Here is a 14,474-nt window from a genome sequence, read left to right as displayed (position 1 = left end):
TGGAGCCTGGCAAAAATAGTCTCTTCTTACAATAGTCCCCGATGGGTGAGATTTCTTCAGAGAAATCTTGGAATAATTGTGGTAAAAGCTGGAGAAGCTGGGAAAATGCTGAATTCAGCAAACACTTTCAGAGACCATCAATCCAGCCTGTGACCACTATATCCTTCTTGGAGTCACCAAGTTCTTTTAGAGAGATGGTATAACCCAGATATTCTGTGAAGAGATCAAAGACCATTTGAAGCAGTATTTTTCAAATCAGCACACATCTGCTGGAGACAAGCACCTCAGGAGTTTGTGTGTCTATGCTACAAATACATTGCAAAAAAAAATCTAGAATAGCTCTTAAGTTATAATTCAAAAAATATTGAAATTAACCAGAGCAATGCATATATCAGAAATAACAAACAAATATTCAGAGGTGACATACCTGGCTTACAAGACTGTTTACTGTTCTTTTTAACTGGTTTATCTTTCCTTCAAGCCTAGTTTTGTAAAAGCTTCAGCAATCTACAAATGGCACAGTTTTTCAGATATCAAGGACAATGATCTCTGGTTTTAGTATTAGTCTTATGGAGTTCTTGATAGTTATTGCTGGATTTAAGGGAGATGTTAACCACTGATAAATTTGAGAAATGTTAGAATTAATTTTCTAGATTTAGAGAAAGTGATTTTTTATTTAGTTTTAGCACTTCTAGGGACTAATATGGCACCTGGATCCTACACCAATACAACCTGAGGCAGGCTGGGTGTGACAAAAGGGCGCTATGTTTACATTTTCTTAGAAAAAGCAACATGAACATCTTCTTGAAAGCCTTGAGTACTTCTTGCCCTGGCATGGCATGTCCACAAATCTTGTAACCTGATGTTACCTTTACTGTATGTTACTTTGGTTACTTTTCTGAAGTGTCTGTACTGAAGAGGCAAAAGGTATTAATAATATCATTCTTTGTTCTAAAGAATTTAGAAATCATTCAAAGACCAGCTCAGCTCCTAGATTTGATGAAAGGAGGTAATGGAGTGAGTTTCTTTGATTTCTGCCTGTAGCAGAGCTATTGACTCCAGGTATGGATTTGAGAGGGGGTTGTGTGATAGCATTTCTCGTGACATTCATGTGGTGAGATCATTACTAGTGAATACCGCTTGACTTTTCCATTTTAGTTTGCACAGGTGTCTATACATATGTGGAAGGTAATAAAACAGTCTAAACACAAGGGGGCCTGTGGCTCTGCCAGGGTCTTGTTTGCTTTCTTCCTCAGCAGCTGCTAGCAGTGACAGTGTTTTAGAGCCATGTTTTGCTCCGTGTCTGTGACTAGCCACCAGGATTCTGCCCAGTTCTCCATTACCATCTATTACTCTTGCTTTAATTTTTGAGTTTGGCTTCTGCCAGCAAAATTTTACTGAGATGTCTCTAGATGAGATAACCTCACTTAGAAATACTTCCAGTATTCTGGAACAAGGGATTACTTTTTGTTGCGAGGGAGAAAACTAGAGACTTTCTTTCCTGGAGGCCAGTTCTAAGTATCCTCTTGGCATAGGTCATGCTAGAGCGGAAGATTGGTCCAGGAAAACAAGTCACAACACTTTATAGAAAATCAAAAGTGGCTGATTAACCCAGACAAATTTATCTGACTCCAGTGAAATCAGACTCCTGAAGAGCTGTGCATCCATCCTTCTGTTGTTCCTGACCAGTTTGCTAATGAAGCCAGGGCAGTGGACTCTGGCTGTCATGCTGTTTTTCACCTGTATGTGGAGTTAAATGGGTTGCTCCCAGAGCCTCATTACAGGAGCTGAAGTGACCTTGGTGTAATCTCCTACCGTCTGCATTGTCCAGGCTTGTAAATACTGCACAGAATGTGCATGTTGTCCATAGCCAGGCTGCCCCACTCTGGGAGGTTTTAGCAGAGCATTTGCCATGCCAGTAAGGCAGTCAGAACAGGATCCTGTAAGGCAGTGAGGAGATGAAGATACTGTCAGAATCTCAGGAAGCAGACTAGTAATCTGCAGAGGCCTAAATAGGGCTTTTAAAATTGGAAGCAGAACCGACTGCCTAGACAGAGTTTTTTGAAAGATAAACAGCGTCAGCAAGCTAAATGGATTTCAAGCACAGCTTTAATTGTTTTTTTCAAACGAATCAGCAAAGGGCACCCTAGCTGGAACAAGCTCTGAAGTACAATCAGGAAGATTTCAAGTGTACAGTAGTTTTGAAGATAGTCAGGCATTTCAGTACTGGAAGATACTGTAGCAAGTAACGAATAAAACCTTTTTATGTCAGTACTGTAGTCTTTGAGTCAATTACAATACCTGCCCCAACATGCCCCTGCACGGTGAACTTCACCATCCTCATTAAAATTGACATGTACACTGATTTCCAAACCTAAATAATTGTCTCTGCAGCACACTTGATCAGAAAAACAAGCTTTTTATTGCCAATACCTATTGTGTGGAGAACATCCCCCATTTTCCTCCTTTCCCCCTTTCTTCCCCACTCCACCCAACCATCTCAATAGCCTGTGACAGGCTACCAACACTTCTGAGTGGATTTTACTATAATTCTTGCAGAATCCCTTAGACCTTGCATAATGGAAATTTTTTGGGTCACCAAATCTTGTTTCCTAATTATAGGAATGATAAGAAAAGAAAAAAGAAAAAACCCCAGATATAATATAAAAACACTCACTTATTCTGGCATTTTTTGCTTTTAGAAACCTGGGATAACCCACTCGCTCCCATTTGGTTTGCAAAGGTGTGCTCTGTTTTAACCTTGAAGTCAGAGCTCCTTTTCCCCTCCTGTTCTCCTTCCCCGGCTCCTCTCCCATCTGCTCCTACATCCCCCTCGCCGGGGAATTAATCACCCCCTCTCGCCCCCGCTCTCAGTTTTGTTCCCCCCTCCGGGAGCAGAGGCGATCGGGACGAACGAAGACTTCGCCACCGTGATCACCCCCGCGATCACCCCCGCGACGCCCCCATCCACCCTCCCCTCTCCGCCCCGCACGGCAGCGGGCGGGCTGCGGGCCCCGGCCGGGAGGGGAGCGCGGGGCGGAGCGCGGGGCCGCGGGCGGGGCGGGAGTGGGCGCGGCGGGAGCGGTGCCTGTTGCCCCGAGAGAGTTAACGGTGCGGGGAAAGTCGCTCCTCCGCCCGTGCCGGGCGCCTGGCAACCGGGGCGCCGCGCATGTGGGACCGCCGGGGGCCGCCGCCCCCCCGCCGGGCCCCGCGCCCCCATCCCCGCCCCGGACGAGGCGCTTAACGTGCCCAGGCGTGAAGTATGGCATGCAAAGATGGTTTCTGCCAAGGAGCCAGCCATCGCCATGTCCTCGGGTCTCTCCATCGCCCTCCTGCACTGCCTGTGCCTGGCGACGTGGTGAGTACCCCGGCGGCGGCGCCGGGGGGCCCCGGGCGGCCGGTCCCGGTGCCGCTGTCCCCCGCGGGCTCCCGGCGGCTCCGCTCACCCGCTCCCTCTTTGCCTCGCAGTCTCACCGGGCCGCCCGGGCAGAGCAAAAAAGAGGAGAAATTGTGGCCGGAGAATTTCACCAGTATCCTGAACAGCCTCCTGGATGGCTATGACAACCGGCTGCGACCGGGATTCGGGGGTACGGTGGCGGCGCGGTGACGGCGGCGGGCAGGGGGTCGCTGGGCAGGGGCGGGGGACGCAGCGGTCACCGCTCGTCCGACCCGTTACTGACCGAAAACGTGGGGGTGTGTCCCCACTCCCCGCCCCGGGGTTTGAGCTCTCCGGGAAGGGCCGGCAGCGAGGCAGCTCCTGGCCCCGAAAGCGCCGGGGGTGCTGCGCAGTCCCGGCTGTGGGGGCCCCGCTGGGGCGGTCCCGGGCTCATCCCCCGCTTCGCTGCTCTGCCCACATCCCGGGCTCGGGCTGCTGCGCTGGAGGAAAAATAAACCCTGAAGGCAGTGTGCGTTGGCTTCATGGGGATGGAGGGTCCTGTCTAACATCCAGATTCTTCTTCTTCTTGACAATTTTTGACCTGTAAATGCCGCGGTCGGGTCCTAGTAGAAACAAGTGTACTTTTAACCAGCTTAAGACGTTAGGTCTTTGATGGGTTCTGTTCCAGTAGTTAGGGAAAACCAGAGCTCAGGTGCCTGTGCACACCAGTTTTTTACCACGGTTGCTGAAATTCCAGCTTTGGTTTAGAAGTGGTAGACTTAATTGCTGTATAGGAATTAGATGTGGAGGAGTTTCAAATTTGCCTTCACCTATGCTCTGCATGTGGGGGTTTGGGGCCTCTGATACCCTAGGCTGTTAAGATGCAGTTTTGTGATGCTGAAGAGGCAGCCAGACTTGCTGTTCTTTATTGATTTTAATGTTTCTCTGTAGGGACTTGGAACCAAAAATCATTAAAATCCAGGCAAAATGAAAAAATATTTTGTAATCTGAAATGAAGATATTAAAAACGTAAATTTAAAAGTAGGAAAAAAAAAGATTTATAAAGAAATGCTACAGCCCTTCTTATAATGCACAAATCTATAACAAGGGTATTATAGGCTGCTTCCTATGCAAGATTGAATGAGATCCTTGCGTAGGTTTATGTTGCGAAATACTTTCTTCCTCCTCTGAAAGTACCTTCTTCATACACGTGATCCATCTACACTGACATGTATACCAACACGTTCCCCACATACAGTGCTCACATGCATGATCGTGGTTGTTAAAGGACAACACCTAGCACCGTTGATCACTCTTTTATTATTTTGAGTGTATTGAATAAGCGAGGCCTTCCGAAGTTAGCTTACACATTAAGTGAGAAGGAAGCTAAATTTGTTAACACCCAGAGAAATCATTGGGAACTGATAGCCTTTTGCAGTTTAGTCTTTGCGGAGAGGTTACAGACACTTCTGCACGTGTACAAGAGATGTGCTATGTTTGGCATCATTTTAGGTTGAATGCCAACTAATTAGTCATCTAGCAAAGATGCTTTATGGGCATTATCAGATTTCCAAAATTAAACAACTACTAAATATGTAATATATGTTGATTTTCATTTTAATACAGTTGTCCTTTGCAGAATATTTTGCAAGAGTAGAACTTCTTCCCCTGTAAGCGTTGGAGACTTTCAGCAAAATGCAATCAAGGAGAAAAAGTTCATTGTGTCTTCTTGAGCTTTCATATTGGTAGTATTAAAATAAATGTGAGAGGGACGAAAAAAACTCTCAGATTTCAGCTTGGGGAAAACACTTCTGGGTGAATATTTCAGAAAATGGATATCGTACTGCTTCTTTCTTCTTCCTTCTTTATAACCATTTGTATGATTTAAACAACTCATCTTTGAGTTTTGAACTTTTAAGTAAAACATGGGTGAAAAATATTTTGTTTTTGAAAATGATGCTTGCCTCCGTAGCTCCTTACAGTGCAAGTTATCTTCACCTGATTTGAGGAACAACTTTGGAAAAAACCCCCCAACAAAACCAAGGAAAGAAAGAAATTTCTGCAATTGATCAAATTCTACTTTTTGACATTACTCAGAGTAATAACTATGGCTTAGTTATTGAAATATAGAATATCAAAATCAACTTTTCCCTATATTTTGGGGGTTTTATGCTGATAAATCTTTATGACAAATGGGATTTACATCTTAAAAGTGGGTCACTCGCTAGTTTATAGCATAGGTAGCAAACAAAATGTCATAGGGGATGGGAATATTTAGAGATGGAAAGTATAGTAGAATACTTACTTTTGTTTTCTTCTTGAAGCTGATTTACTGTCTAGTTTTCACATGGCCTGAAACGAAACGGAGGTTTTATTTTAAGAACAAAAGGCGTCACAGAGGTCTGACTGATGCTGATTTTAAACTTCAAATTAATGAAAATATTTCTAATTCTGGTGCAAATTATCTTTAAAATCAGACTTGGGGAAGTAGCCATATTCTGAATTTTGCTGGTATATTCCAGAGTTATCACAAATAACAATGCATTAAGATTCTTCGCGTGCAGAGTGAAGTAGAATATGTTTGATTTTGGAGATTTCCAAAAACTGGATCAAAATTCTCCGTGGTAGTTATGGAGGAGAAGTTAAATTTCTTGAGCATGCTTACAAATGTGGAAGTTGTCTCCCAGAAGAGTGGGGAATCTCAGTGGAGTATATGGAAGCCTGTCTTGGTGGTGCTTATATGGGAGCATGGCATATGTTGAGGGTTAATATAAGAATGAAGTTCTCCATGTCATTGAATTAACACCTTTCATTAAAAATTCACTTTATGAATGTCATAAACCTAAAAAGTTGTTGTCACTTACTACCAAACCTCACAGTGCTTAGTGTAATAGACACTAAGGGTTTATGAGAAAGCTTATTAAAGATCATTTAAGTGAAAGTTCCCATTAAGTTGGGGAGGGAGGGAATCTAAAGATGCAAGACAGAAGCAAAGAAATGTCACCTAGAAATTTAATGAAACAAAGCAGAATAGGCAGTTTTGTGTAGGAAAGAAAAAAACCTCAGAGCTGCTGTCAGGAAGACTTTAAATGCATAAGAGTTTTGAATTTTAGTAGAGGGAAGGTATTTAGGGACTAATGAATAAAGTAATGCTGTTGGCTGTTTGAAAATAGTGTGATGGAAATGAAGTCAGTTCATTCCCTGACCTGCATGCTTGGTTATATCATTATCTGGAATTGCAGCGTTCAATTTGTAATCTAAGTGGGTCTCCTGGTCAAAACCACTCTATAAAAACAGGGATTTTACAGAAGCCGCTTGTAGTGTCCTCAATTAAAAGCATTATCTGCTGGAAAACTTCAAGAGTACTAGCACAGTACTATTTTGATTCAGCTGTAAAAGTTTGAAGTAAAAGCATTTCCAGTTAAACCCTGTCTCCAGTTTTCATCTGCTTTTAAAAATTTTGTGTATGACATGAAGGAAAACTATAGAAAGTTAAAAAGTTGGATTTGCTCTGAAAATCACCTTGCTACTTTTTTGGTGATTAGTTTCAAAGTGACAGTAGAATTCCAAAGTCTTTGAAAGGAGCGTTATTCACTTGAAGTAAAAGGCCTGAGTCTGATTTGCTATTTTAAACTCATGCCTGGTTTCAGACTGTACTTGAGCAACTCTTGACATAAGCAAGAGCCTGCAAGAGCCCATTCAAACCTGTATTGAATTGTAACTTTAAAAAATGTAATGGTGTCTTTGAAACTTTCATGATACAGTATCTCATCACACTTAAGCCAGGATTTAGGGAAGTAGGAAGGAAAAGAGAGACTGAAGCTGATGAGGGCAGCATCACTGCATGCTGCCATGTTTCTGCTCATTTTAATGAACTGTGCCTTTTAGAGAACATCTCATCTCTGATGTCTTGCCTTTAATGGCCAAGTGTGTGGCCAGACCAAAGAAGGATGGTGATGTGTGACTTGCCTCCTGCCCAAGAGTCTTAGACTGACTGTGAAACCTGCTAACCACAAGCTGCTGGTGTTGCCCACAGTGTGTTACTGGCTCATTGTGGTGTGATTACCCATCAGTCAATGAAAGCTGAAGCCCTTTCCCTTCCTGAGTTCTGTTTGGTTGTGTGAGGTAGAGTCTGGCATGAGCTTTGAGTCTCACTATGAGCTACTGAAATGGTGTTAGCTCTGGGGCTTTCTCTTTGAAAACTGCCACATAGACTGACTCATGAGTAGAAGGAACAGGACTGTGTGCATTCGTTTCCCTTTTTATTTTCTTTCTCTTTTCATATTCTTTCTCATGATCTCATACCTGTGAAAATGCACCTGAGTACTTGGTGGAATTAAATATATTGACTATTGTCTCCCATAGGAAGGGTAGGAGAGGGCTTCTCAGCCCTGTCTAGGCTGTGTGATGTTCAGCTGATGAACAGCATTTCTGAAGAGTTTCATTTCCTGTCAATGCAGGACTTTAATCAGAAAATAAACACAGAATACACTTGAAGAGCAAAGACAATTTTCTGGTTTTAGAGAAAATAAAAATATCTACATGATTATCTGCCCTTACTAGGAGCTCACGTGTTCCTTCAAGGTTCCATTGCTCAGCATAATAGATATTGTAATTTATTTTTATTTTTTAGATTGCAAATGGACTTGAAGTGAGCATTGTAAAGTGAAGCTGGTCATTTTTTTTTCCAGGCAGTTGTCCAGTCTTCCTCAGCTGGTGAGAGTAGATGACTCAAAGCTTAACAGGATATGGTGTTAGATACCTGTAGGTGATGGATTTGAATTTGGCCCAGGTTAGTAATCCTTGAAGTCATTACCATCTGTCTGTTGTTCAGTGATCTGTATAAAATTAGCTGATATTCATAGTCCAGTTCTTAGTAGACAGGTGTACACATCATGAAAACTGGCACCAGTATCAAGCTTATTGGCTGGCTCAGCAGAGATGATCTGCTGATAAACAGGCAAAAAATCAGTAATCTCCTAATTTCTGGAGGTATTTTTTCCCCTTTTCAGGTTCAGACATGCTGATGGATAAACATACATAGAGACAAGGGTTATTGTGTGCTCCCGTGTTTTTTGTGTTGTCTTTTGGTAGAGAATGTAGCCCAGGTTTTTGAATTCTACTTTAATTTTTTAAAAATGCCCTACCTACTTGTTCTGGCTTCTGAATAGAATTCTTACTTATAGGAGGTGTCCTCAACTGTTCTCTGATAAAATGAAACAAGAGAACATACTTCATATGATGGTTTTTTCTTTTCTTTTTTTTCTTTTTTTTTTTTTCACTTCATTTAAAAAATGTCAACCCTATTCAGGAAGCAAGAATTTGGAAAGAGAAAGCACCAAATCTTTCACATGTAGTTATATTTAAAAAAAATCTGTAGCAACTACTTTTTTTTTAATGTAGCTGTAGGAACTGATGTAATACAATTTTATGTGGTTTATGTATCCTGGGACTGATCTCATAATAGGAGCAATAACTGCACTTAGCATTTAAATTGTACTTTGCATGCTGAAACCTTTGTACAGACTTGTTTGTTAACGTTCCCATTTAGTTGTGTGATTTTTGATGGCAAAATTTGCAATACACAGAAAGCCTGTGCAGGATTTGACTGTTTACATACAGTGGAGATCTCTGCAGTGACAGTTGCCTATGGAGACGCGGCACTAATGGAGCCCAAAGTCTTTCCTTGGGAGCTGTGCTGCAGTTCAACCCATATGTTGACATAAAATGCATGGGAGAGCTGTCTTATGTTCATCTTCACAGGGCTAGGGCCCGGCATCGCTTCTTCAGCCCACATCTAACATCTATACCACTGAACTATTCTGGCTTTTTGCAGGGGTTGCTTTTAATCCTGCTTGAGCTTCTTTAAAGTGTATTATCTTGCAAGCAGTGATTCAGACTTAACTGTTCCCACTGCAGTGTGTAGGACTCTCCTCCTATTTCATTGACATAAAAATACACAACGGTATGTTATAAATAGTTCTTCAGCATTCCTAAAGATTTATGGTGGATAGATACTTAACATCCATTGAGGGATAAGCCCAAATGGTCACATTCAAAGTTAATTGGCCTTCTTACAACTCACTGCATTTTATTGCCAGTAATAGGGTGTTAGGGATTCTGATAGGATCTTCTGCTTGCAGAACCTGAGCTGATTTAGTGGTGCAACACATTTATTTTGGAGGACTGTTTAAATCACCAGTAAAAGTAGGTTAGGTGACTACAGATCACCTCCTCGTTGACAGGAATTCCCACTATTAATAATAGTTTGAAAAAGAAGCAGCAGCATGACTCACTATTTATACCCCCACTATTGTTACCAACTGGAGTTATGTTTTCTTCTAGAACAAGAAGAATAAGAGAGAGTTAGTGGTGTCGCCATAGATACTCCTGGGTTGGCATTAAGTACTGGGACATGCTAGAAAATCCAAGATTTGTCATTTTATTACTGTTAAGGCCAATGTAGGTGGAAGATGTGGAGCATGAAACGGCTGCAATTGGAGGGAAAGCATTAGGGAGATAATCAGCTTCACTGTCTCTTGCTGCTGTATTTGCTCCTACCAGACATTGAAATGTTTGGCAAAGGTTTTGGCTACAAAGCAAGGATTTGTATGTCAGTACTAGCTGGATAACTGTTAGGATGCCTAAAATATTTCTAGATACTCATTCATCTGCCATTTTCTAGTGGACTATAATGTGATTTTAACATTTGTTTTGTCACTCTTCTACCATCATGTTGGGCAAGCAACCAAAAGTAAACATTATTTTGTGGCCTTGTTATTGTCTGAGGGTTCCTGATTCCTTCTTTCTCATGGGTCATAATAATAAATGTTTGAGAACAGAATAACAGTTACTGAAGAGTGAACTCAAGCATAGTTTTAGTCCTGTGCTGCTGCTATAGTATTTCTAATAGCATTAAGTCATAGGCTTGAAGATTTGGAGGTTAGCTTCTTGGTCTTAACTTTCCCCTTCTTTCTGAGAAACTCCAAAAAACAAATCTGCAAAAAGGCTCCAAACACTTATTCCTGAGAAGCTGTAATCGTTTAATGAAACAGAAGAAATCAGTGTCTGAGGAGAAGCAGCTTGTGCCTCTGGGAAAAATCTGTCCCTTTGCTCAAGTTGGTATGGCTAGAAAATTACAGTGTTCTATGAGCTAAAGAAAAGAAGTTAAAGCAGTTAAAGCAGAAGAAAAGCAGTTAAAGATTGGGGTTTGTTTCAGGTCTATTCCCATTTAGTTTCTTAGAACTAACAAGTAAAGCAGTTCCTGAAAGGAATTCAGGGACTAGTCTCTGTTACTCAATAATAAAAGAATACTGAATATTGCACTCAGTTCCTGAAAGGGATTCTTGCAGGAACTGCACTCAATATTCATCAGTCTCTTATTACTGAGCAACAAAGAGTAATTCCTGCATTTTCTTATTAAAGCTGTGTGAGAAAATGACTTTTTTTTCATTTCTATAGAACTGATTTCTGAAATATTTCAAGTTCAAGTGAAATAAATATTTATATATTTAAAACAATCCTAGATAAATTACAGTGGTAGTGTGATTACGGGAGGTCAGTTGCAGTTAAATCTCTTCTATTTTCTCTCCTATTTTCTAACACTGTAGATGAATGTCTTCACTTCTAATCTCTTGGAGCTCTTCTGCTCTCCAGAAATAATTATATTCAGGAAATGTCATTGGACTGCGTTGTCAGTAAAATGAATGATCCAAACACTCCTGGATTTCCCTGACCTAATAAACACTTTTTTATTTGTAGAAAGGGGAGCAGCATCCATTTGACGTGTCCAGAGAGCAACCTACTGCAAAACAAATGGTGTGGTATGAAAGTGTGTTATCTGGAACCTGGGAGTTGCTTCTTAAAACCTCTTCGATACAGACATGCCAAACTATCCTACTTTCCAAGGACCACTGAGCTACCAACTCTTGTACAGTGGATTTTCCTTACATTATGTCTTGAAAAAATGTCTGTGAAACTTAGCTTCCAGCAGTCATTTTTTTGACATTTAGTTGAAAAATTCTTAGCTGTTCTTCTCTACATAATTTGCAAATTCTTTAGTAAAATTATTTTACATGGTTTTATTTTATTTTTTGTTCACCACTTGGGACTCATTCTAGGTGCAAGAAGTATAGTTTCCCTGTTTTCCCACTGCATATTTGTTTTTTTCCTTCTACCCTTTGATTTAAAGTGACATCTGTAAAGAGTGACTTTTTTTTTCTTTTCAAGAGGGACATATTATTCTGCTGCTAACCCTGTTGAGTCTTTCCTCCTTTCATTTTTAGATTGCAAATACTATGTTAAAGCCTGAATTAACAGACGTGAGCCACTTATCCTCTTTAGAAATTTGAGTTGTAGGGGTTTAGAAACTGGTTGTGAATTTGTAGATCATATCTGTTTTTTCAAACAGATACTGTTTGGTAAGACTGTCAGTAGATTTTTTTTTTTAATTTTTTAATTTATGCTGTGAGTTAATTACCTGAATTAAACTGTTAGCTAATGCTTTGATCACAGAATCATCTTAGCAGCTGGTAATGATTAGCAGCTTTCTAGCCTTTTACATTGGGAACAGACCTAAATCCCAGTGATATTAGTGTGTGTGTTCTTTGGTTTAAGGGGAACTGTAGAGTGAATGCCCCTCTGAAATTTCAAGGTAGTAAAGGAAATGATAATTAAAGTGAAACTGCTTTCTCTGATGGTTGATTTGCCGTATGCAGCTGTGAGAGTGCAAGACCTCTACTCAGTGCCCTCTATTTAACAATGTCCTAAATAACTCTAGCTCTTTCAAGATGGGCTTTGTAGCAGGATGTGGACATAGGTTCAGATTCTCAGAAATGCTTGGACATCCAACTTTTCTTTTGAATGTTAGTATTAAAGCACTTAAATACATCATGGGATATGGATGCAGTTCTTGATCCTGCAATACTAAATTGCCCAGTGCATGGCATGCTAATGTTTGTAGTCCAGTTATTACCAGTAGGACCAAATATTAGTAATGAATGCCATGAGGAAAGTGGATTTCCTGAATGCAGTGCTTTTTGTTAATTAGTGTGGTGTTTTCAGTGAGCCTTTTAATTTTTTGGCATCAGTTTTCTTAGTCACTGGGTCAAAGTTAGTTTACTGAATGGGGATTTGCATGGAAATGCTGCTTTTGATTTACTTATGTGGTAAAGGTAATTGAGCAGTGCTTCTTATTCTAGACTTATCTTGAATTGACCTTTGTTTGCATTTTGCTCTTGCTCGTCCACAGAACCCTGAAAGCGGTAACTGTTCACACGCCAGGATCATTTATGGGAATTGTTGACCTGCAAAATTCAAATTTTCTTGCTCACTTCCTTTTCATACATTAGGTCCTGTTACTGAAGTCAAAACAGATATATATGTCACCAGTTTTGGACCTGTTTCTGATGTAGAAATGGTATGTATTTCTGAGATTAAAATGCCATTTCCTGGCTCTGAGAAACCATTAACTGCAGTAGGAGTGGATGCTTCATCTGTACTGTTCTGTCAATCATGCAAATTAGGCAAGATTAGTAACAGCTTAATTTACAAGTTATAATTAGATCCATCAGGCCTGATTCTGGTCACACTTTCAGTGAGTTTTGGCTGGCTTAAGAAATTCACTTCATAGGATTTAAAACAGATTTTCATGGTGTAGAGGCAGAATCAGGCCTTCCAGGGAGTGTCTAAGTCAGTCTACTTGTGGGGAAAATGTGTAATATCTTTGAAATTGCTTTTCATTTCTGAAACTTGTGTTGTTCTCAGGTGAATAATAATGACATCACAAATACTTGTTGACATTTTCATTTCAGACGAATACCCTTTGCTGATCTTTATGCTCCTTTTTGCATCGCTTTCAGCAAATGTTTGACTGATAAGAGTTTTCATAGGTATCTGCAGAAATTGAACGTCCAAGTGACATGCATGAAATAGTAAGAGAGGAGAAATGTTACATTTACATGTTGTGTTATTTGGGCCTGAATGCCTTTTGCTTTCAAGGTCAAATCCAGCAGAACTCTCATCAACTTCTAAAATACAGTAGTATACCCTTAAATCATACAGTAGTTTCTCTTTTTTATAAATTATTCAATAAATCCTATGGAAGTAACACAGCCATATGTGTGCTGAACTGAACTTCTTTATGGAAAAGGTAGTTTCAGGGTAGTAATTTTCTTCCCATATAGTGTTGTCATTCACTTTGTGGTGTACCTGATTTGCTTCTATCATGTGGAAAGGTATGCGGTAGCAAAATATTTTTTCAAGGGCTACATCTGTGACAGCAGTCTGATGTTGAAATGCCTCTTACCCCTTCATTGGTTGTCATGTACAGTATGATGCTTATCAATGTGACAAGGGGTACAAGAATCTGGAAATACTAAGGAAATCTAGTAAAAAGTGCCTAAAAACTACAATGAGGGCTGCATGACATCTCTCAGGTTTCATTGAAGCATTTGACATGGTGGCATATGGGAAGTTACTAGTTATATTGGAGAAGACAGAAGTGATAACATGGACTGAAGGTAGGTAAGGAACTTGCAAAAGGAGACTTTACAGCAGATATTTGCCCTTTCACCATTAGGGATTAGTTAGGAGGCTATATTAGTCAGGAAGGATCCGGGGGTTGTTTTTGGAATACTTTTTAGTTAATGTGTCCATAAGTGACCCAATGTAATGTGGCTGCACTCAGAAAATTCACTGCAACGGTGAGGTGTGATACGGTCTCAGTACAGGGGATGATCAGAATATCTTTTTAGTTTCTTTGGTACCCAGTGTAATGAAAGCAGTTGAAATCTTACATTACAAAATCTGTCACGTAGAAGCTAATAACAGAAACTACTACTTGTGAGCTATGAAGTCACCAGCAAGACATGACACTAGAAAAGACACTTTTCATGGATTAACTATAAATCACAGTGAAGGATACAGTCATGGAAAAGAAGACAGATATAATCCTAAAATGCATTACACCAGTAGATGTGCCTCATTGCGAATGCAAATAGATATGGCCTGACAAGTAGTTTCAATGGTGACATTATACAGAAGAGTTTGAAACAAAGTCAGAAAACATTGTTTGCTTAACAAAATCACAACTGTGAGT

At 40.5% G+C, this 14,474-nt stretch overlaps 1 protein-coding gene across 15 annotated transcripts in view; it reads left to right on the top strand.

Moving 5' to 3' along the window:
- Positions 1–3,150: 3,150 nt before the first annotated feature.
- Positions 3,151–14,474, top strand: part of GABRA4 (gamma-aminobutyric acid type A receptor subunit alpha4) — a 119,484-nt gene continuing 108,160 nt past the window's right edge. For 5 of the 15 annotated variants that reach the window (XM_051790018.1, XM_051790017.1, XM_051790010.1 and 2 more), the window contains exons 1-3: positions 3,165–3,358; positions 3,469–3,587; positions 12,727–12,794. In XM_051790018.1, coding sequence (XP_051645978.1) covers positions 3,276–3,358; positions 3,469–3,587; positions 12,727–12,794 — 270 coding nt within the window. In that variant the 5' untranslated portion in view covers positions 3,165–3,275. Of the gene's footprint in view, positions 3,359–3,468; positions 3,588–8,067; positions 8,169–12,626; positions 12,795–14,474 lie in introns of those variants that run through there. The other 10 variants (XM_051790011.1, XM_051790014.1, XM_051790013.1 and 7 more) reach the window with 7 other exon arrangements.

The sequence above is a fragment of the Manacus candei genome, unplaced genomic scaffold (genome assembly GCF_025592945.1).
Source record: "Manacus candei isolate 608988 ecotype Guabito, Panama unplaced genomic scaffold, ASM2559294v1 h1tg000028l, whole genome shotgun sequence".
Classification (NCBI taxonomy): Eukaryota; Metazoa; Chordata; class Aves; order Passeriformes; family Pipridae; genus Manacus; species Manacus candei.
The sequence above is the reverse complement of the archived record's forward strand: the minus strand, read 5'-3'. Positions and strand labels throughout refer to the sequence as shown.